Here is a 22470-nt window from a genome sequence, read left to right as displayed (position 1 = left end):
ACACGACCCTTATGCTTTAGGGTGAGTTTGAATAGCAGATGCCCGTGGACAGGACACACCAGGAGGTCCACGCACATCAGCAAACAGGACAGGACGCATTGTCCTGCCCTGTCCATGCACCCCTTTTTTTGTTTTTTTGTCCAAGAGTGTCCGGCCGTCCCCACTGTTCCGTGGGGGGCACGGAGCAGTGGTGGACGCCAAATAAGCATCTGCTGATCGCACCAATATTGTGCCCGCATGTCCAGCATTTGCGTGGGTGTGCAGACGTGCATGGGGCTCGCGCTTGGTGCAGCCAAGCAGACAGGATAGGACAGCTATTCAAACGTGCCCTTAGGGTATCATAATAATAACATTCTTAAAGGCTAATAAATTTCAGAAACACTGAGAGCAGCTAAAAATTTTACTGAAAGGTACCTGCAGCTGTTTGGATGGCAAAGTAAAGGATGCTCAGGTTAAGGTTTTCTTTAGCCCTAAAACTATGCAACGTTTGCACAAGCGGGTTGTGTTCATCCAAGACCTCCTGCAGCCGTCGAATCACTTGCGGACATAACATTCTAAAGAAAGACACTTTATTTTCCACTTCATAATCAGGATCATAGATATATACCTGAAGGAAGGTCGGCAGCTCATCCACAGGCGACAAATGGTCAATTCTATGATACAGCTACCCTTGGATCCAAAAGCCGTAAAAGGCAAATCAAGATAGAGGGGTGGAGGTTCCTCATCTCATGTCTTATTCAAGACGCCCATGTATTAGAATACTGCACATAGAACGACTGTGTCGTTGCAATGTAGAGAACTTAAGAATTACAGTCTCTGATAACAATTTTATCAAGGTAATATTCATCAGAGAATATTTGCATTGAGATTTTTGTAACAATCTATAGCAATTAAAAGCCAGAGCAAATCATCAGAAAGATCATATTCATTGGTTAAATTATAGTAGCCATTAATGGCCAAGGAAAGTTACAGAATTAGGACAAAACAGATAAAAGTACAAGACTTATATGACCAATTTCAATGTAAGTTACATCAACAACATACCAACAATCAAGCTAATATCTCTGCACTTGAAGATCAAGTTAATATCCTTGCACCATCTCCAACTTCAAGCTCTCTAAAGCATTTTTCTAGCCCTTGGCTTGCCAAAACCAAATCTTAAGAGGGTCATTCTCTGGCTAAAAAGAGAAAACAAAACCTACAAGAGATCGTGGGCCTTCCCTGCAGATTGATGCCATGTCACTTCAAGGTTGTCAATGCATATCATCCGAATTACTTTGTTTAGGCAATCATGACAGAAAGGCATGATTTTGATGGACCATGCCCGCTGCATCCAGGAAAAAAAATATATCCCATTAACTCTTCATTTTGTATAAGTGAGAAATTCCTACCCAATGTACTAATGGTGCACCCGAAATATCTACAAGCCTGAATCCAATCCATCCTACTCTTATACCAGATGGTACGTATGCATCACTATTGAGACTAGCAGAGCAATGTAACGCAGAAAATTCAACAGAAGGCAATACCAAACAACAGCTTAGTTGATCTATTATTCATCATTCACCTGTAAAAATTACAAGAATCTTCCTTTGTGAATGGTTAACAGGGATCTAATGAACCAAGCATTGGCCAAAAATCTTAAAAAATCAAAAAGACAAGCCATATAAATACCAACAAGTTTTCCCTGTGAAGATAAAAGATTTCTGGTTAAATTGGTTTTAGGATAGGATGAGATCATTTCCAAGATAAGACAACTAAGTTAACTTTTGTCAATTATAACATATTTTATTGCTTAAATTGTATCAGATTGAGTTCCAATTCTATACAACTATCAAAAAGTATGGAATTTACCCAAGTTGAATAAACATAGTGCACAAGAAAACATACTTGTATGTGCACAAGAAAACATACTTGTATGTGACATCGAATCATTTGCTCGCTTGTTGATGAACTTGCTCCTGTATACAATTTAAAAACACAAATTACCACATAAATTAACTACTGAGAATGAATTAATTAAAAACTAGGTCATAACATCAAATGTTAAAGAACTAACTCAAAAGCAACATACCATTAATTTTGTGAAAGTGGGTGCCTCTTGGGATGATTGAGGAAACACATATGGAACTATTACAGGAACATAAACACCATAAACATGTTTGCCTAAAATTCTTCTATTTGATTCAACCACGTTTGCTTCAGATCTTCTGGAACAAAAAAATCAACATATCGAAAGAATTCAAGTTTCAACTAAAGTTCCAACTTAATTCACATTACGGTATATTTTATGCATACCTTGAATTTCCTGGAGGAGAAGAACTTGTTTGCTGGGTATACTGAACACCCCATGGAACCAACTGCATTGCCCTTCCCTAAGTATCAGGAAAAAACGAAAACTCTTGAGATTAGCTGAAGACACAAATTGCATGATAAAGTAGCATGAATAGATAATTTTAAACAATATTCATCTGTGCGCACGTGAATAGATAATTTTAAACAATATTCATCTGTGCACACACACACACACACACACACACACACACACACACACACACACACACACACACCTGAGCAGTACTTGACATGGGTCCTTGCATACCATCAGGTGCCACATTCGCCTCTAACCTTATTTTCTTTCTTTTTTCCTCGAGTATGCGTTTGGCCCTAGATCGTCTTTGATCACGAGAATCCTTCTTTTTCGTGTTATTCATATTCTTTGTAGTTTCTCCTTCATTTTCATTTACTTGCACGCTGGAATTGCTAGCATCTTTCATATTAGGTGGTTGTGCAATAGAGAGGCATCTGGTAGATTCAACATCTATAGCTGGAGTTGGATGTTGAGTATGGGTACTTGCACGCATGGCACTTGTGCTCTTTTTCAGCATGCACTCCACTACATCCTTAATTATTGTGGATTGACTTTCAAGATACTTGTACGTCTCTTCACTTTCTGAAGCCATTATTGCAATCTTAATCAAAGCATTGCTTATAAGGCTAAACCGTGTTGCTATAATCGACTTGTCATTATCACTTTTCCCTCCAAATTGTTTCTCTATGAACGTGTAAATAGGTTTCGGTGTTAAGCCCAAACTATCTGCCAAATCCACGATTGCCGCATGAGCTTTTGTTACATTTCTATGTGACCTTAACATATGAACTTCATGTGGACTAGCAAGTTGATGGTTGTGTTTAGGCTCAAATTCAGCCACATATAATTTGTTATTTGAGCCTCTCTTCAGGATCAATCGGGCAGGACAACCGCATCTAGCATTAGGCCTTATCTTTATTAAATTACCATTCGGACGTGGCCGAGGATAGCCTTCCTTATGACATGTAAATGTCTTGCGTGTCAACACACCTTTAGTGTTCATATTCCAACTGTTAACCCGGACACTAAACCCTAGTTTTTGTGCATAAAAGTTATAAAATTGGAAGGCACTATGCTCATCATCAAACTCCATACCCAGCATCGGCACATAACTTTCATCCTCAGACATGATAGAGTTGTCACTGGGGCAATGACGCCCACGGCTTCCATGAGTATCGCCTTCTTTACAGACACTATTGTCAAGCTGTGGCACAATACTGTCATTCCCAAGGTTGGTAGTATCATCCTTGGGACGATTGTCATTGGAGCAAACACGCTCACTGCTTCCATCAGTATCATCTTCTCTAGCAACACTGTCACCTTCTACAGGAGGGTTAGCCATCTCCTAAGACAAAGTATTATACAACAAAATCATGTACTTGTTGGTAACAATACTACCACAACAATTTCCACACTTAACAAACCACTACATAAAGAAAACAAGCGCACACACACCATCTTTTCTTGTAAGAAGATAGATATGCAATCAATGCATCAAGAACCTGAGATATGTTACAAAAGGTTTTGAAATAACAGTGGTCATGAAATCAAAGAGCAACATATAACGACATTACCAACAGCATTTTGAACAAGCAATCCACTAACGAATTACACATGCATCCTCAACACAAACTTGTTTGGATCCCTCCCCCATTCTCTGAATGGCTAGTGAAATTTCTTCAACTCCCATAGTACATGATAAAAGAATTTGTACCTCGTCGGAACCCCAGTAAGAAAATGCCCTTCCGCGCACCGGAGCCAAAGAAGCCGCCAAGTAATACTCTGCCCGGAAAAAGACGGTTCACCTCATGAAAATCTTGAAAACGAGGGGGCGGGGTGGAAACAGCTCCAAACCCTAGATACAAAACCTACATCACGGAGACTGTAGGAGGAAAAATGCCCTTACAACAACAGAAGCTACCAAAAAGATCACACATAAAGAAAAATCAGACACAAACCATCAAAATAATATTTAAAAAGAGCAATGGTGGCCTAAACCCCGCCTGCAGAATCACGTTCAGAGAGAGAGAGAGAGATTAGGGTAGAATCAAACAGAGGCCGCCACTACCCATTTTCTATAGTATCAACAGCCACATAAATGCCTAAAACTCAAGAATCACGCATACCCATCGCCACCACCCACTTTTCTACAGTACTAACCAGCACCATAATACCAAAAACCCTGGAATCACGCATACACATCAACCCATATCATGTTTCAGTGAAATATGCAACGTCATACCACAGAAAATTGCATTTCTAGAGAGGCAAACAAAAGAAACTCCAACCCCAAACACATAGGGGAAAAGACCATCCACCATCTCGCAGAAACAAAAATGGTTCTCACACCAAAATCCAAATCCACGCGAAATCCAAGCTAAAAACACAAAACATGTCCAAATCTTGCGATTTTCTTCGCCTTTTTGTTCTTATCAGGACAATGGTGCCAAAGAATCAAAACCCATCGATTCAATTCCAACAACCAAAAAAGTAGCAGCAGAACCAAACACCAAGGAAGCAGAAGAATGGGGGGAAATTGATGAGAGAGATGCACAGAATCCACTAACCGTGTTTGTGTAACAATGGGGGTGGGGTCTTGAGGAATCCATCTTCTGCCAATTGTTGCACGCAAGCGAAAGAGGTGGACTCCCTCTGCTTTTCTTGAGGACAAAACCGTGTTCGCAAGAGCGGAATATGATAAAACAAATGGTGAAATGGAGGAGGACGCATGTTAAATAATATTGGCGTCCCTTATCTCATGGATATCCAATGTCTCGGTATCCAAACACTTGAAAACCGTATGTGAAAGTGGGGCCCACGCACACCTCCCACACAATCAAGATTGTGTTTTGAACAGTTGTCAGTATCGGTATCGGCCCTGAATCGTTTGGCCAACGATCCAGGTGAATCGGCCGATACCGATTCTCAAGTGAATCGTTCTGAATCAGCTATAAATTAATTAAAAAATATTGTGTCTCATGACACGTGTTAAAACAAATGTTGTCAGTATCGGTGCATATTGACCTGTATCTTTATCTGTATCGGTAGAAAATTGATACCCTTCACCATTGAATCGGCTATTTTTTAATATAATTAAAATTATTTTTTAATATTATTTTAATGGCTATAACACGGGATACATCCTTGCCTTTGGGGCCTATGGCTTGTGCAGAGAGGAGATGCCCATGAGAATCGAACCTTGACCACCTGTCAGTGTTTAGTGGCCAAGGCCCCACCACACTGGGTCAACCTCATTGGAGCTATTTTACACTATTGATTTTATAGGAATGAACTCTTTGAATCTTCCGGCATATGGGTAGGTTTGAATAATGTTTAAAAATCAATAGTATAAATTTTTTACAAAATATCCAAGCTGAAAATTTCTTTTAGTTTTTCATAAACAGAAAATACAATCAGAGTGTTATTTTCTAGCAAAATGATGTTGAACACGTGCAAAGTTAGTTTTTCAAAAAAGTGCTCTGAAAAACCTCCCTTCACTCACGGGAGGCTTCTAACTTTGGTGGGTACCTACTTTTCACTGATATATAGGAGAGGCTGGACGGCCTCTCCATTGAACAACTGTCGGATACGCTTGGTGGGTCCAATTTGGTGAAGTGAAGAGCATTAATACTCGGTGGTCATGACCGCTGGTAATGATCTGGCCAGAAACACACAAAAAATTGTAGCTGCTGATCTGTGCCGGATCAGCAGCCACTGACGGGCTTCTCTCTCTCTATATATATATATGTATGTATGTATGTATGTATGTATGTATATATATGTGTGTCTCTGAAAATGAGAATCTACTAGACTTCATTCATGCCCGACCCTTAAGAGATGGAGTTTTTTCAAAAAAATTGGTATTTTTTCAAAATTTTAACCTTACAAATGTGTTCTAGGTGCTTGTTTTATTAGGAATCAGGTCTTGGATTATTTGATTCAGATGCGTAGATGGATTTTTATAAGGTTCCAAAATCAATGGTCTACAAATTTTTTTTTAAAACTTTTGAAGCTCCAAAAACCATTTTTTTCATAAAAAATGCATGATCCACGAGTCAATTTCTAGTGAATCGAACATGAAGAACACATCCGTAAGGTTGGATTTTCAAAAAAAAAAAAAAAACATCGGGTATGGGTCAGGTATATTATCGCGGATCTCTCTCTTTATATATATATATATATAGGAAAAGTATTTGTTATTCTCATGCGCTATTGGATAAAGAATCCCTAGTTGAAACTCTTTTCAACCTCAGCTGACCCGTATTTTAGAGTGTTATGAAAGATAATATTTGGTGATGACAACCTGACCATTGGAATGAGGCAGAATTCACATCCGAAGGCTGTGTGGGCTCACTCCATCCTTATAGATGTGTTCAGCAATGGTCTAAATGTTAGGAATAAACTCTTGAACCATGATTTTTCAAATAAAAAATATTATTTTTTGAGCTAAGAAAACATCTATATTGTAAACTGTTGATATTTCAAGTCTCATGAAATTATGCTTATGTATTGTATCGTAATAGAGTGATCCAAGAGCCCGTTTCCGCAAAACAACCATGTCCATCACATCACATCACATCACATACGTAAGGTTAGCTGGAAGCAGATCAAGGTCATGCTGAAAATGAGCGTTTTTGCTCATGCTGACATCGTGGCCATCCGATTTGCATTTTAAAAAGTTCAAAAGTCAACAAAACCACGTGGCATTCATCCAAAATGCAAACAGACGGTCACGATGTCCGCATGAGCAAAAACGCTGATTTTCAGCATGACCTGATCTGCTTCCAGGTTAGCCTCATGACCACAATAAAAAAACAAAATAATTCATTCAAATGTTAACCTTCTTGTAATTCATAACTTTGTGAAATGCATGCATTAAATTAGAGAATATGTTTTCTTAAAAAAAACTTAAAGAATATATTTATAATATATATAAAAATAAGAAGATCAAGGGTTCATATTACATCCAAAGTTTACCATAAAATATTTTAAGGCAATCCATGGAGATGATCTACGTGGGCCACGTGTAACCAAATCACTGTATGTGTGGTACTAACACGAGGGGAAGCGGATCAGGTCATGCTGAACATGAGCGTTTTTGCTCATGCTGACATCGTGGCCATCCGATTTGCATTTTAAAAAAGATCAAAAGTCAACAAAGCCACGTGGCATTCATCCAAAATGCAAACAGACAGCCACGACGTCAGCATGAGCAAAAACGCTCATGTTCAGCATGACCTGATCTGCGGCCAACACGAGGTTCTCCGCGCCCATGAAAAACGGATATGGATGGATACGTGGATTGTACCCCTCATTCAACTGCAAGTGGACGCTTTTCTATCGTCCATCTGAGAGATGGACGGCCTTCGGTCTCTTCTCCGTACGAGCGGGAACATCTGAACTCAATACGTGCGAGCGCACAGGTGACACGCCGAAGCCTAACTACAAACTGCCGCATCCTGTACGCTCGATCCCTGTGTGGAGGAGAGGAGATGGGCAGTTTCGTCTGCTACAATGGCGTCTCATGTCTTCCTTCAACGGCCAAGATCTCACCATCTCTATCTCCCTCCGGGAAGACTCTCCCCACACCACCATCATCATCATCATCCTTCAGGTAATGAAAAACTCGTGTTTTTGGGGCTGTTAGCTCTGTATCTGTGGTACCAAGTGACGTTTTATTATGTCTTCGAAGTGTTATATGTGATTATTTGAAGTATTACTTGGGAATCACTTCAACCCACATAAAGAAACGCAACAAATGTCCACCAACATGTGCTTATTGCAGTTACATGGGTGCCCACCAACTGTTTGGTGGATAGTAATGTTGTTGGTGGACCTATGGATCACCCCAGTAGAATGAATTTGTGGGGTTATTAGCTTTTTTTTTAATGTTGTGGTTATTGGTTCTTTTTTCACGTTGCTTTCGGAGTTGTTGAGTATAATTAGATTCAATTTTTAACGGGGAAGTAGCTATTTTCTTTCCTGTCAGTTCCTTTTGAAGTGGACCGTCTGTATATGAATTCCTCTTTTCTGTCTGATGTCAGTTGTCAATGGAAAAGGAAGAATTCTGCCAACATGGTTGCTTATAGAGCCAGTTCCCGGAACATCCGAATCTTCGCTAATTTTACTGTACGTACTTTTTCACCTTCATCATGGCTACTTTAAAGCTAATAGCAAGAAGGGAGAAATATATGTGATTATCTTGACGTTAATAATTACGTACAAGGCATCGTTGAAATTAATCAGATTTCTATTCTTGTAAAGAAGAGTATCATCTTACAGTTGTATTAAATATAGTGCTTTCCCATAAAATGCGGAGGCACATAATGCCAATGATCATGTAAGCTTGATGCTAAGTGGGCATATGTTTCTCATGTCTGCAATCATGTAACATGCTTAACTCTGTCTGCTCATGTATATCCGCGCACTCCCTGTTCTTTTAGAACAGCAAACAACTTGGTCTTCAAAATAATTGCACATCTTATGAAGGCACTGTATTGAGATAAATGGAACCCGTAATAAGATGCCAAGCAATTGATGCCCGTTACCTATAAAACTTACCCCAGTTTCCCGATCAATTTTCTTAGTGAGTGTTAATCTGTTGCAGCTTGTTTACTTTTACCATTTTGAACTGGATTCACAAAGACAGAGGCAACACTATGACTGTGTAGAAATAAAAAACGGATCATGACGTGTTCTCTTCTTGTTAGGTGTTGAGATCCAAATTTTAACCACCACTGTTTCCATATTCCGCACTCGTGCTGTATCTAGTAATGGCACATTTTTGTGATTCCTCCCACAGAATAAGTGATCCTCACAAATGTGCATCTGTGCCTCAATCAGCATCTAAGAATCCAAGGGAAAACTCCCTTCTGGAGAATAACATGTAGAAGATATGGAAGAAGTCAACAATCATTATCTATGAGTTTAATATGTGCTTTTCCAATTTTATATGCAAATACATAAATAGATGGCAGTTTAAGGTACTATAATTTCCACCTTGCGGATATAATTTTCCAGCAAGCCATGTTTTGAGACCAAATATAAGGAGAAACAAATATCATGCATACCTCCTTCAATTGTTAAAGTTGATAATTGTTGTACAATTCAGGTGTCATCAAGAAAAGGAACTGCAGATGACAAGGTGATTATGGTAGATCCTTTGGAGGCAAAGCGCCTTGCTGAAATGCAAATGGAAAAGTTGCGAGCCCAAGAGAAGTTTAAAGTAATTTCTTCCCCAAAGCTTTAATTTTAATATCAGTTCTTGCTTCATGGCACCAAACGTTATTGACAATTTACTCATTTTTTTACAGAACTGAATTACATGCTAGAATTTTGTTGCATCTAATGGTCTTGCAAGAAATATCAGCCATAGCTATTATGTGTTTTACTCCATGTCCTGATGTTTAGGATGTGAAATGCCATCTTCTATGATACTGTATTGGAACAAACTTTGTCAAAGAGCTTAACAATTAGAGAGATTGTCACAATGAGAAGTTATTGTGTTTTGGGGAGTATAGCCAACAACAAAGTCTAGTCTGAATAATTTCAACTTTTGTGAAGAATGGTTGTGTGTCGTTTCATCAAAATAACTTTTTTTTCCTTTTTTCTCTTTTTCTTTTTGTTTTCCCGTCGTACTTTTTGGAATAGCCAAGGGACTTGTATAAAGTCCTTTTCTTGATAGCCAAGCTGGGAGATAGCACCCTTTGGGGTTCGTTCCTATAATCCCCTTAGTTGAAAATGAAACTCTACCAGATTGGTTATCACATTCATGGGTGTTAGCCACTTACTGTGTAATGTGTGTAGCATGGAAAATAACTTGGAAAATCCTTGCTGCATGGCCCTGTCAGGGTTGGTGTTGGTGCTGATATTGATATTGGTGCTTCTGCTGTTGCTGATGCTTAGAAACTTTATCACGATATTTCCTGTGATTAGAGACATCTGGGTATCTGGGTAGTATGGCTCTTTTAGTTTTTTTATGTTGGTCCCCATTCTTCCTTCATCATGCCTAGGTTTGGTTATCATTGGGATGCCTGATGGCTTCTACATTCCTTTTAAGCATGAAGTAAAAAAGGGGCATGAAGACAAATGTTTATGGGACGGGGTTTTTAAATTTACTGGAATGGAAGAGTCTGGCCTAGGTTTTACAGAAAGCAATCTTTGTTTTTTATTTTCTCAATTGTGTGGGTATCCAGCATCTCTTGCATCACTTTTGACTCTCAATACTTGATATAGCACCTGTCAATTCAGCTCTTATCATTAAGTCCTACGTAAAAGATAGCCCCCGTTATATACCAGAATCTTTCTTGAATAAAGTGTTTTCCTATTTGTTTCTTCTAAGAGGAATACAAACATCTTTAAGCTGACACCCAGCATATCCAAATTAGGGATTGATGGTGTTATGGTTTGACTTTTAGTTTGGAAACTCCTTGTGGTGCAATATAATGATTCAAGGATCACTAGGGAACATCAATTGTCTGGATTTGGACTGTCTAATGGGAACATCTATAGGACTTGATGAGTGCAGTTTGTCAATGGAAGTTAACCAATGGGATCCTCCATCATTTTCAGGGTGGAATTTGAAAATGATGAAGCCATGAACATGAATGAATTCCAATCTACTGTACTATAACTATTTCTTAGTTGACTATCTTCAAGCACAAAGTTTCTCAATTATCAAGCTCTGGAGCTATCCATCATACAGTGATGTGAATTGTTCCAAGAGAAAATTTCCTCAAGGAAGTGTCAATGAAAGAGATTGGAAATGGAAATTGGGGACAGTCTTTTCAACACGTTATCTGTATTAAAGTATCAGATGCAACAATAGAGGCTGGCATTTGAATGCCAAGCCAATCATGTGCTTAATTAGATATCTAAAGGAGATTGACCACCCCTATACGTATTCCTATTGCTTCTATTCTAATGAAAGCATTCCCAACCATATTTGGCAACTGAAAGTTCCATCCATTTTCGTGATCCTCATCAATTTGCACTCTTGACATCTACGGAGAGGACGACACATTCTATCACTTCCTTCTTAGGTTGCTTAATTTTAGCTGCCTTATCTTTGTCTGGTCTATTTATGATCTGCCTTCCTTCTTAGGTTGCTTAATTTTAGCTGCCTTATCTTTGTCTGGTCTATTTATGATTTGCCCATTCTGAGAGTTGCTGATAACTTTTGGATACTTGGTACAATACTACAGCCATTTTCTCAAATTATAAAAATGAAAACAAAAACGGAAATAGCAATTTCAGATGCATGTCAGTACTTAATTTGGTGTTGGATACTTCAATAATCTGAAATTTGGGGACTGGGTTTCTCTACTTGAACTTGCTCTCCTGTAGAGCTTAAATGATGAATTTTCAGTGTTTCATTTTGTTCCAGAATCTCCATTTTACTTAACAGCAACTGCTTCTACCAATAAGCTCACATTCTGGTGATGGCAGTCTAGGAACCTATAAGGCTAAACTTCTAGAATTTAGGCTTTTCTCAGGAGCTGGCAAGGCAACCTTTGCAAGATGGGAGTGGGTGTCTTCTTGGTCCACATGCAGAGGAAAGTGCTCAATGCCCCAATATTCTTGAAATGCTTATGGATACTGGTCTTGAGTGCTATCTTCATTAGATGCAATTCGAATTCCGATCTTAAGTATCTAGAAATATTGCAACTTTTGCTGTTGTGGTTGATTTTTCATGGTGATGTTGCTCCATGGTTATCATGAGGGACAGAACTGGTTGCAGTTAAACATAAACAGATTGTGATTTAATCTTTTACTTGTGCAAATTGACCTTAATGAAGAGACAACGTCAAATTGAAGCAATCAATGGAGCATGGGCAATTATTGGTCTTACTGCTGGCTTGATTATTGAAGGCCAAACTGGAAACGGTATTCTAGCTCAGGTGAGTTTAACATGCTCTATGTGTGTGTGTGGCTATGTGTGCACGCGCAACTGTCTCTGTGTGTGTGTGTGTGTGTGTGTGTGTGTGTGTGTGTGTGTGTGTGTGTGTGTGTGTGTGTGTGAGAGAGAGAGAGAGAGAGAGAGAGAGAGGTTTTCATCTGTTGACATAGTTCTTTTGTCTGTAAGCAGTTGGCTGGATATTGGAGTGCGGTTTCTGCTTTCCTACAGAAATTTAGCCCACTATGACAAATGCTACCATCTCCTCGTACCATGATTTTGCATAAGGCCAAGTTAATTCTTCCTTTTTCTTGTGGCAACAGAGATTCAAGATGTTTCATGGTAGAGCCTTCTAACTGTGAAGCTGATAACTTTTACTTTGTAACATATTCGATTGTTTGTTCATGTAATTTGCAACAGAAGATGCAAAGATCTCTTCATCTAAAATGAGTACTTCAGGCATTAAAAGCCATTATACATGTATGATAGTTTACACATACAAACTTTGACAGAGTTCTAAACTTTCTGAGATCTATATTCATCCAAGGCATTTTCAGTGCCATTCCTTCAAGAGCTATCAAACAGCCTTCTTTCAAGGAGAAAAAACAAAAACGTAAGAAAATACCCGTCTCAACGATTTGTATATTTGGTGTACAAGTCTGTATTTGATAAAAATAAAATAAACTGAGTTACAATCGCTAACACTTACTAGCTGAAACAGCAAAATGCAGGAGGAGCCTGTTTCGTCTCCTGTTTCATTTCCTTCCATAAGGCAGGGAGAAGCCTAACATAGCAACATTGGCAAAAAAGAGCGTGTCATTTGGCCTATAAATCAGAAGGCTTCTGATTTTAGTTGATGGGGATGTGAACTTCTAACCATTTTCAGAGATCATGCCAATATAATATACAACGATTCCCCCCTTATCAAATTAAATTTGCCTTCTTCAACTTGGGTGTTTGAATATCTCCTTTGGTTTTGTTGGAGAGAAATCCAGCATTGTATACCTTAAGAACAGTGTTGTGAGTGTATTTATCAACAATCTAATTAACAAATAACCGGTTATGTTTCATATTTGCACACAAAAAAAGAAAAATAAGAAAAAGGCTTTAGAACAAGAGAAGATACAGTAAGAAGTCCTTAACAATTGCATGGATGTGAACAAAAAAAGGAACAGATCACTCAAGATCTACAATTCCAAAGTTGGAGAGAAGAATCTTCAGTTGATCCACAAAATCTGAACCTGTTGCGTACTCAGTCAGCAACCCAACAGCAAACCCAAACATTGCCCATCTGCAGCCATAGAAAACCAACACCAACTATTCAGATTCCACTAAATTCTTCTGTATAGAAAGCAATAAACCAATAAAAAATGTTTGATGGGTGCGCCCAAAATTCATAGAAATTGCAGAAAAAAAATCGTAGGCTGCATCCAAACTTCACAGAATTGCACAAAAAAATTGTTGGGCTGCGTCCCAAACTCACAAATTTGCAGAAAAAATTTGATGGTCCATCAAAAAATTCACAAACCGCAGAATGAAATCGTTGGGGCTCATCCAGACTTAGCAAAATTGCAGAATAAAATCATTAAAACGAAGTTTATTGTCACCTTCCATTACTAATCTCGTTCTTCGGAAGGAATCCAAAGAAGGGTCCTTCATTTGCCTCTTCCAACTTCTTCCCCCGAAAGTATTCCTGGAGCTCCTTCGCCATCTTCCTCTGGAACTCGAGGGTGATCACTGCCGGTTTTTGAGAGTCGGAAACCGTTCTCACAGAGACCGGCTTGGGTGGAGATGGTGGTGATGAAGTAGGAGGTGGGGAGAGAGTTGGTGAAGGTGAGGGTGGAATTGGAACCACTGGCTTTAGTGGAGGAGTGGGCCCTCTCAATGGTGCAACCGGTCTTCTCAAGGGGCCTTCTGCTTTCGAGTTCCTGATTGTGGTCGATAATGGCTTCTTGGGGACCCCTCTAATTGTGGTGGCTGAGGAAGACGATGAGGCTGAACATGACAGTCTCAGAGAAGGGATCGTTGATGCCATGGACATCTTTGCTCTTTTTTTCTTCTTTTTCTTTCTTTCTTTGCTTCTTTTTTTTTTTGTTCTTTTCCTTTACTGTTGTTGGCTATGGTACGAAGATGGGAGCAGCTTGCCCCATGGTTGATGCAGAATCTGACGCATAGGCCAAGGAAGGTGTGGATAAAATTAATCCAAGTTTTATGCTTTTATAACAGGAGAAAAACTTGCACCATAGCTGGCAAAATTCCCCCCTTCTTTTTTCCATATGGGCCATCAATATATTTTATCATAAAACAAAATAAGTTTATGCAATGTTATGGCTTCATCTTCATTAAACTAATTATGGACTTAACCTATGAAATATGATTATGGGGCTGATTTAAATTGTATTTGGAAAACAAGCCAATACTTTTTTTTTTTTGAAAGGCAATACTTGAACTTTTTTTATAAAAGGTATTAAGAATTTCACATCAGCTACTTGATGAGACTAAATAAGATTTTCACCTTAATTAATAAACTTGTCAGATAAAATGCAGGTTTAATTTTCAGGTTCAATTGGTTTGGTACCAATTAGATGATTCAGTTTCAAGTTTTCAGCAAGTCCTATTTACCGTATCGGATTATAACGTGCGTGTTTCCTTGGCAATACGGAATGACTTTGTGGGAGGGTTTGTATGATTTTTGGGTGCACCCATCAACGGATTCAGTTTCAACTATCGGATTATCAAAAAAAAGAAGAGAAGGATGCTATAGAATTGTATACAACTACAAATTATTCAGGTCGAATGAGATAACTAGATGGTTAGGTCATATTATCATAACTGAGAGGTTTTAGGTTCGAATCCCAGGGGGTTATCCTCTAGCTTGCATATCAAAAAAAAAAAAAAAACCTTCAAATTATTCATCTTTGTGTCAATCATTGCGTACCTAAGACCTGCTAATGACATTCAACGCCTGTAATCCTGGCGCCTAAAGTCTTGAATACCCCTTCATGTTCAATTTTGAGAAATATAGCACCATTGAAAAGGGAACCGGCATAAACTCGCAATCACAACATGAAGGTGAAAAAACCATGGACCTTTCATGCATACGTTACCATGGTGGCCGTTAGAAACAATATGGATTTGGGTTCAGGTCTGGTTCTTGGATCCAAATCGGAACTTGTGAAGGTCAATTCAAGGACCAGCTTTCCCAAGGAAGAGAAGGCTAGCTCAGAGGTCAAAGATGATCTTTCTAACGAGGAGAAACGTGTTACCTTGATGACTAAGATTCCTAGAGAAGAAAGAAGACCCTATTGTTAAGGAAATAGCTTGTTATGATACGCATGAAAACAAGATGTATTGGCATGGCAGGTTCATTAGAAAGGAAAAAGGATATTGTCTAACCTTGTAATTCATGTAAATTGGAAACTCTTAAAGCGAAGGCCAAACGTGTAGATAAGGATTTCTCTCAACCACCTCTTGTAATATATATGAGAATGGAAATCTATGAGCTCCTCAATTGAGGGTTGAGAGGAGTCTCATCGTGGACGTGGGTTAATAGTATTAATACCAGACCGAACAACGTTAAAAGCTTAAGTCTTTTAGTGGCAACTCGACAAAATACGTAAATTGGACTTGTTACACTGCCTGTGACATTAACAAAAGAGTTTGTATAGTGGGTCTGTTGTAGATAAGTTAACATCAATAATAATGAGGGGGCCTTAATCCCCAGCGTTATTATCGAAAGAAACCATCCAAAATGAATTTCAAGATCTAAATCCATTCTTGATATTCAAACATAAACACACAAAAGAGAAGAACACGACTATGTAATGTGGTTAGGCTGTTTGCCTACCTCCACAACTAAAACTCTGCTCTCTTTGCCTCTTTTTTGTTATTTTTTTGCAGGAGAAGAGATGGGGTACATAAAAGACGATGGGCAACTATCTCTTTCTATATTAGGATAGTACCTTCCCAAAAAACAAAATAAACAACAGAAGGAAATCTCCAACGTATTCTCAATCCTTCCTAAAAAACCATAACTAAAAGATACGGATAACAATCTCCCCCTCAAGTTGGTGCGCAAATGCTAGTTTGCCCCAACTTGTTATACATATCAATGTGTTTATCTCGATGCAAAGGTTTTGTAAGAATGTCAGCCAATTGTTCGTTGCTCTCAACATGAGACGTGCGGATGACTTTGTTTTGAATTTTTTCTCTCAGAAAGTGACAATCGACTTCAATGTGCTTTGTTCTCTCATGAAAAACAGGATTTGCTCCAATATAAATAGCTGCCATATTATCACACTTTAGCTCCATCGGTTCATTCACATCAATTCGCATATCATGAAGAAGAGATTTAATCTAAACAAGGTCACACGAGCACGTGGCCATGGCATGATATTCGGCTTCAACACTGGATCTAGCCACTACACTTTGTTTCTTACTTTTCCAGGTAACTAGGTTTCCACCAACAAACGTACAAAAACCAGTAGTAGACCTTCGATCATTTGGATCTCCTGCCCAATCTGCATCGCAATATCCTAGTACACTGAGGTCCCGATTCCTTTTCATAATAATACCTCTGCCTGGACTTCCTTTCAAATATCTCAAAATACGGTGAGCTGACTGCATAAGATATGTCAGGTCGAGTGATAGTCAAGTAAATCAATTTTCCAACTAACCTTTGAAAGCTTTCAACCTCACTTACTATTTTTTCATCATCTATTCTCAGTTTGGTGTTGGCTTCAAGAGGAGTATCCACCTCCTTGCTTCCCATCATCCCTGTGTCTTTTAGAAGATCCAAAATATATTTCCTTTGGCATAGAAAGATACCCTTGTCAGAGTGAGCCACTTCAATTCCCAAGAAATATCGAAGTTTCCCGAGGTCTTTGATTTCAAACTTAGTGTGGAGAATGATTTTTACCTTCTGCATCATTTGTTCATTGTTACCTGTCATAATAATGTCATTTACATAGACTAAGAGGATAACAATACCTTGAGGCATACAAGAGATAAACATAGTGTAGTCAGCAGTGCTACGTTGAAATCCAATATCAGTAAGAACAAAACTTAGCTTTGAGAACCAGGCTCGTGGGGATTGCTTCAACCCATATATGGATTTTTTAAGTCTGCATACCTTGCCAGGTTCATGGTCATATCCCAAGGGAGGATCCATATACACTTCCTCGTCCAAATCACCATGAAGAAAGGCGTTTTTCACATCAAGCTGAAATACTCCTCAATTTTTATTGGCAACAACTAAGAGAAGAATCCGGATGGAGTTCATTTTTGCAACAGGTGCAAAAGTGTCAATAAAATCAATTCCTTCTTTTTGAGTATACCCTTTTGCCACTAACCGAGCTTTATACCTTTCTATAGTTCCATCACTGTTATATTTGATCTTGTAGACCCATTTGCACCCCACTGTCATCTTCTCTTTTGGTAAATTTACCATGGTCCAGGTATTATTCTTTAGCAATGCTTCTAATTCATCCTTCATAGCAGATTTCCATTTGTAATCTTGCATAGCTTCTTTGAAAGACGTGGGTTCTTGATGTCTATAAGTGTTAGCCAAAAAAGCAAGGTAAGTCTTAGACAGTCTTGTCAAATCAAACAGATTTTCTATAGAATGCTTTCTGGGCGTCTGATCTGAGCAGTAATAATAATAGTCTCTCAATCTGACTGGCGGTTTAGATACACGTTCAGACCGTCTTACACTCTCTTGAATTTGCACATTAGATGAACCACTCTCACCGGGCTCAGCAACATCATTGGGACTTGTACTTTCTTGAATATCTTCACATACCAATTCAGAATTGTGAGATATGGGAAAGACGATGTTGGGCTCTTGCTTATCTCTTTCTTTGTGATGTCGACTATCATAGGAAGGATCACTAAAGAATGGCTCATTTTCAAAAAACTTGACATCTCGAGATATATATAATCTCTTATTTATCGGATCAAAGCATTTAAAACCCCTTTTTGAGACGGAATATCCAACAAACATACACTTAACTGCTCTACTTTCAAGTTTGTTCCTAAATCTTTCTTGAATATGAACATAGCACTTACACCCAAACACTTTTAAATGCTTTATGGAAATCTCTTTCTTCTGAAGTAATTCCATGGGGATTTGATTGCTTAAACTAGAGCTAGGAATGCGATTAATAATGTAGCAAGCAACAGATATAGCATCAGACCAAAAATCAGAAGGAACATTCATATGAAACATGATGGACCGAGCAACATTAAGTAAGTGACGATTTTTACGCTCGGCAACCTCATTTTGTTGGGGGGTTCTAGCACAAGTGTTTTGGGGAATTATGCCTTTCTCATCCAAGAAGGATTTTAATTCTTCATTGACATATTCTCCCCCATTATCAGATTTAAGATGCTTAATCGTGACATTATATTGTGTAACCACCATATTGTAAAACATTTTGAAGACTTTAGTCACTTCACTTTTTTGTTTAAGAAAGTACACCCAAGTGACACAAGATTTATCTTCAATAAAGGTAACCTAATATTTAAATTCAAACACAGACTCGACAGGCGTGGGTCCCCACACATCAGAGTGAACCAAGTCAAACAAAACATTGCTTCTAGTAGCTAACTTAGGGAAAGGTAACCGAGTAGCCTTGACACACTCGCAAGCATCACAAGAGGTATTTTTAGAAGGTAAGTCAGGAATCAAAAGTTTTAGAACACTATGAGGAGCATGACCAAGGCGAGAATGTCATACATTAAAGTTATTCGAGACATGCCCACGACTAAAGAAGGTTTTTCCAGATGAGTTAAGATAATATAATCCACTTCGTTTGACACCTCTACCAATCTCCTTCTTCCTCGTATGGTCCTGAAACACGACATCCTTAGGAGAAAAAATGGCCAAACAGTTATGAGACTTAGTGATCTTACTAACAGACATAAGATTAACAGCCAAATTAGGAATGACCAAAACTTCAAAATTATCAGACTGATTGAGAAGTTTCAATTTTTTTGTGACCCTTTTGCCATTATGATAGACCCATCGGCCGTATACACAGGTTTCACATGTGTATGTTGATCAATAGGTATATCCATGCTTAGCATATGATCGGAGGCCCTAGAAACAACAACTCACTCAATTTCAGAGGTGTAAGAGACATAAGCACTAGCATTCTTACCTTTGTCGTCAGAGCACCCGGGGTTAATGCGAGAGGATGACAGTAGATTTGTTTTACCCATTTGTTGAAAAAAATGAGCTAATTCTTCTCTGGTGACAAAATTTTCAGCCTCACGATTTGATCCAATATTTTTTCCTTGGTCTTTCTCATGAGTCGGTTTGCCAACAAGATCCAAACATCTTTCTTTTGTGTGACCGGTCTTTTTGCAATAAGTACACTTAAATCTAGATCTGAATTTTTGACGATCATGATTAGAAAGAAAACTAGTATGATTATCAGTTACCTTCTTATCGCTCACTTGAAGGGCCATTTGTTCTGGCTGCTCCTCTTTGTTTTTTTGAGACCGTGGGTTCATAACTTTTCTTCTAGTCTCCTCTCGCTGAATCATAGAGCATACCATATTGAAAGATGGTAGGGGAGTAGTCATTAGAATTTGACTACGAAATTGTTCGTAGTCGGGACCGAGGCCGGCCAGAACTTTAAAAACTTTGTCTTCTTCAACCCGTTTCTGATTAATCCCAACATCCCCGGATGGTGGCCTATATTGAAGAAGTTCGTCCCACATTCCTCTCAGTGTACCGATATATGCATTAAAAGATTTGTTTTCTCTGGTGAATTTCGCAATCTCCATCTGCAGCTCATACACTCGAGCAAGATTATTCCTCTCGCCATATATTTCATTTACAGCGTCCCACACATTTGTTGTTGTATCCATAAATAAAAAACTCTTTGCAATTTCGGGTTCCATGGAATTTAGAAGCCAACCCATAACTGTGTCATTTTCTGATTCCCATTTTTCATAGGTCGGATCAGACACATCAGGTTTACTTATTTTACCTGTGATATATCCCACCTTTGATTTGCCACTCAAAAAAAGTTTCACCGATTTCGCCCAGCTAATATAGTTGTTTCCTGAAAACAACGACGTGGTGATGCGAAGAAAGTGGCCTGACTCCGAGTAGCCAGATCTGAGCTCGCCATTAAGATGTAGTGAAACGGGTTCAGACGTTACACCCGCAAGTCGTGAAGATTCTGCCATATGAAAAATGGCTATGCCAAAAAACAACCAATAACGAAAAAACGCAGCACTACTTGAACAGGATCCCCCCAAAAAACTGAACTTAACAACACAAGCTTGTCAAACTGCAGTGTCTAATTTCTATTTTAATCATCTGATCCGCTATCAGAACAATATATATCAGATCTAGGATCTGAGTCAGCACACAGACTTACCACAATAACAAGGAGAGAAGAAACACTGAAAACGTGACAGCCTTCTCACGTTCAGCAACCTTCACACGTTCATAGATAAAGAAAAGTCACAACAACAAGCTGGAAGATGGATCAGCACACGGTAGCAACAGACGATCAGCAGAAGCTATTAGATCTGGGCGCTGGAAGGCGTCAAAAAATCAACAAAAAAAGGGATCAACAGAAACGTCTGCTATCAGATCCAGACAATAAACGGCTCCACAATGATGATCTGAAAAGCCAGCAGGTTATCTTCATAGCTCTTCCAACATAAACACACAAAAGAGAAGCACAAAAGAGAAGAACACGACTATGTAATGTGGTTCGGCTGTTTGCCTACCTCCACAACTAAAACTCTTCTCTCTTAGACTCTTTTTTGTTATTTTTTGCAGGAGAAGAGATGGGGTACATAAAAGACGATGGGCAACTATCTCTTTCTATATTAGGATAGTACCTTCCCACAAAACAAAATAAACAACGGAAGGAAATCTCCAACGTATTCTCAATCCTTCCTAAAAAACATAACTAAAAGATACGGATAACACTTGATGCCTCAACATGCCTGGATGGTGATACCCAACTGCCCATTACAGAGGTTCATAACTAAAAAGATGGGAGAGAATCATCTTGTTTGACAATAACCACTTGCTTCAATAGAGAAAAACTTCTAGTTTTTGAAGAACACTTTGAATAAAAAAATGAACAATAAATTTTATCAATACATTATTCCAGAAAACTCAAACTTTGTGATTGAAGCATGCCTTCACATGAGACAGATAGCCGCCATCCTAGATTACAAAAAAATTAGACTACCTTGTCACTTTTTTTAAACACTTAACCTTCTCAAACTCTGGTGTAGTGTAGTTCTTTTCCAGCTCCCATGCAAGTTGTGACAAGTAGGTTAGTGATGATTTTGCAGCTTTCTCATCCGTTACTTCTCTAAGAAAAGGAATGTGAACCACAAAAATGTCCTCGTCTGGTGAAAGATTCAAATCAAAACCCAACCTGTCAATCCATATCATTCTTGCCTCTACTACCTGCAATAATAACTCTTTTCTAAGATTTCTTATCATTGCTAGAAGTTGGGTAAAATAACTGCAACTTTTAGAGACTTCTCAAACAATACAGCTTATAACTGAACAATTAAGTCACAGATTCAATACTCGAATCTTAAAATTCTGCATGTTAAATCAGTTATCATAACAGCTATGATACTACAGACGATCAGATGCCCATTGATGCAATTGCAAACAATAAGGCCTGTGATACGCTCTTCTATTCCCCTTGTAGGAAAGAACAGAATGAAGTTTACTATAACAAAAAGTGCATGTATAAAACCCCATAATTTCGGGAAGTGCTTGGCGTACGAACCTGAAATTGAAAGTCCACAAAGATGTTGCAAAACCGTTCAATATCTTCCATATACTTATCATTCATCTCGTTTACAATCTTTTTTGCACAAATTCGTAGAGGATCTGGAAATGCACTTCTATATTCAGCTCCTGTGACCCATATGCCATCCTGAAATGTGGTTGAAAGAAAAGTAGATCAGAAATGGACCTTAAATTTCCAATGGCACACTAAACACTGAATATTTTTAACAAATTTGCTCATTTGGTGCATGTTAGTGACAATTTCACTTATCTAGTTCCTGTTTTCACCAGTTCACGTTCCGGCATCAGACAAAATATACATCTTGTTATCCAAAAAGAGTTTCTACTTTTTAACCCAAAATCAGAATATGAAAAATCTTTACATTGGGATTACTTGGTAATGGCTGATTAAGGGAATTT

At 38.5% G+C, this 22470-nt stretch overlaps 3 protein-coding genes across 7 annotated transcripts; 1 reads left to right on the top strand and 2 right to left on the bottom strand.

The window, feature by feature from the left end:
• Nucleotides 1-910: 910 nt before the first annotated feature.
• Nucleotides 911-5042, bottom strand: LOC149847811 (uncharacterized). Of its 4 annotated transcripts, none has more exons than XM_090009525.1 (6): nucleotides 4939-5042; nucleotides 2571-3716; nucleotides 2299-2375; nucleotides 2075-2210; nucleotides 1915-1961; nucleotides 911-1327 (listed from the first exon to the last, which is right to left on the bottom strand). In XM_090009525.1, exons 1-5 carry the CDS (start codon nucleotides 4978-4980, stop codon nucleotides 1932-1934), a joined length of 1431 nt encoding a protein of 476 aa, XP_089865651.1. In that variant the 5' UTR covers nucleotides 4981-5042; the 3' UTR covers nucleotides 911-1327; nucleotides 1915-1931. The 4 variants fall into 4 exon arrangements, with proteins under 4 accessions (XP_089865651.1, XP_089865645.1, XP_089865655.1 ...); XM_090009519.1 differs by lacking the exon at nucleotides 4939-5042 and adding an exon at nucleotides 3946-4876; XM_090009529.1 differs by lacking the exon at nucleotides 4939-5042 and adding an exon at nucleotides 3946-4876 and having other exon boundaries at nucleotides 2075-2207.
• A 2668-nt stretch (nucleotides 5043-7710) lies between these two features.
• Nucleotides 7711-12713, top strand: LOC149847810 (uncharacterized). Of its 2 annotated transcripts, XM_090009509.1 has the most exons (5): nucleotides 7748-7985; nucleotides 8416-8500; nucleotides 9483-9596; nucleotides 12169-12270; nucleotides 12459-12713. In XM_090009509.1, exons 1-5 carry the CDS (start codon nucleotides 7864-7866, stop codon nucleotides 12513-12515), a joined length of 480 nt encoding a protein of 159 aa, XP_089865635.1. In that variant the 5' UTR covers nucleotides 7748-7863; the 3' UTR covers nucleotides 12516-12713. The 2 variants fall into 2 exon arrangements, with proteins under 2 accessions (XP_089865639.1, XP_089865635.1); XM_090009513.1 differs by lacking the exons at nucleotides 12169-12270; nucleotides 12459-12713 and adding an exon at nucleotides 11855-12127 and having other exon boundaries at nucleotides 7711-7985.
• A 659-nt stretch (nucleotides 12714-13372) lies between these two features.
• LOC149847809 (light-harvesting complex-like protein OHP2, chloroplastic) lies at nucleotides 13373-14454 on the bottom strand. The gene is made up of 2 exons (XM_090001985.1): nucleotides 13874-14454; nucleotides 13373-13557 (listed from the first exon to the last, which is right to left on the bottom strand). Exons 1-2 carry the CDS (start codon nucleotides 14305-14307, stop codon nucleotides 13443-13445), a joined length of 549 nt encoding a protein of 182 aa, XP_089858111.1. The 5' UTR covers nucleotides 14308-14454; the 3' UTR covers nucleotides 13373-13442.
• Between the last annotated feature and the right edge of the window lie 8016 nt (nucleotides 14455-22470).

This window comes from Nuphar pumila, chromosome 1 (genome assembly GCF_984573655.1).
Source record: "Nuphar pumila chromosome 1, dmNupPumi1.hap1.1, whole genome shotgun sequence".
Lineage (NCBI taxonomy): Eukaryota > Viridiplantae > Streptophyta > Magnoliopsida > Nymphaeales > Nymphaeaceae > Nuphar > Nuphar pumila.
The sequence above is the reverse complement of the archived record's forward strand: the minus strand, read 5'-3'. Positions and strand labels throughout refer to the sequence as shown.

Excerpts from the sequence above, each read along its gene's own strand:
- LOC149847811 (XM_090009525.1), bottom strand. The coding sequence starts at position 4,980 with ATGGATTCCTCAAGACCCCACCCCCATTGTTACACAAACACG. Across the intron at positions 3,717-4,938 it reads CCCATTGTTACACAAACACG|GAGATGGCTAACCCTCCTGT; the intron begins GTTAGTGGATTC and ends ACTTTGTCTTAG. Across the intron at positions 1,962-2,074 it reads CCACTTTCACAAAATTAATG|GAGCAAGTTCATCAACAAGC; the intron begins GTATGTTGCTTT and ends AATTGTATACAG.
- LOC149847810 (XM_090009513.1), top strand. The coding sequence starts at position 7,864 with ATGGGCAGTTTCGTCTGCTACAATGGCGTCTCATGTCTTCCTTCAACG. Across the intron at positions 7,986-8,415 it reads TCATCATCATCATCCTTCAG|TTGTCAATGGAAAAGGAAGA; the intron begins GTAATGAAAAAC and ends GTCTGATGTCAG. Across the intron at positions 9,597-11,854 it reads GAGCCCAAGAGAAGTTTAAA|GCTTTTCTCAGGAGCTGGCA; the intron begins GTAATTTCTTCC and ends TCTAGAATTTAG.
- LOC149847809 (XM_090001985.1), bottom strand. The coding sequence starts at position 14,307 with ATGTCCATGGCATCAACGATCCCTTCTCTGAGACTGTCATGTTCAGCC. Across the intron at positions 13,558-13,873 it reads AACGAGATTAGTAATGGAAG|ATGGGCAATGTTTGGGTTTG; the intron begins GTGACAATAAAC and ends CTATGGCTGCAG.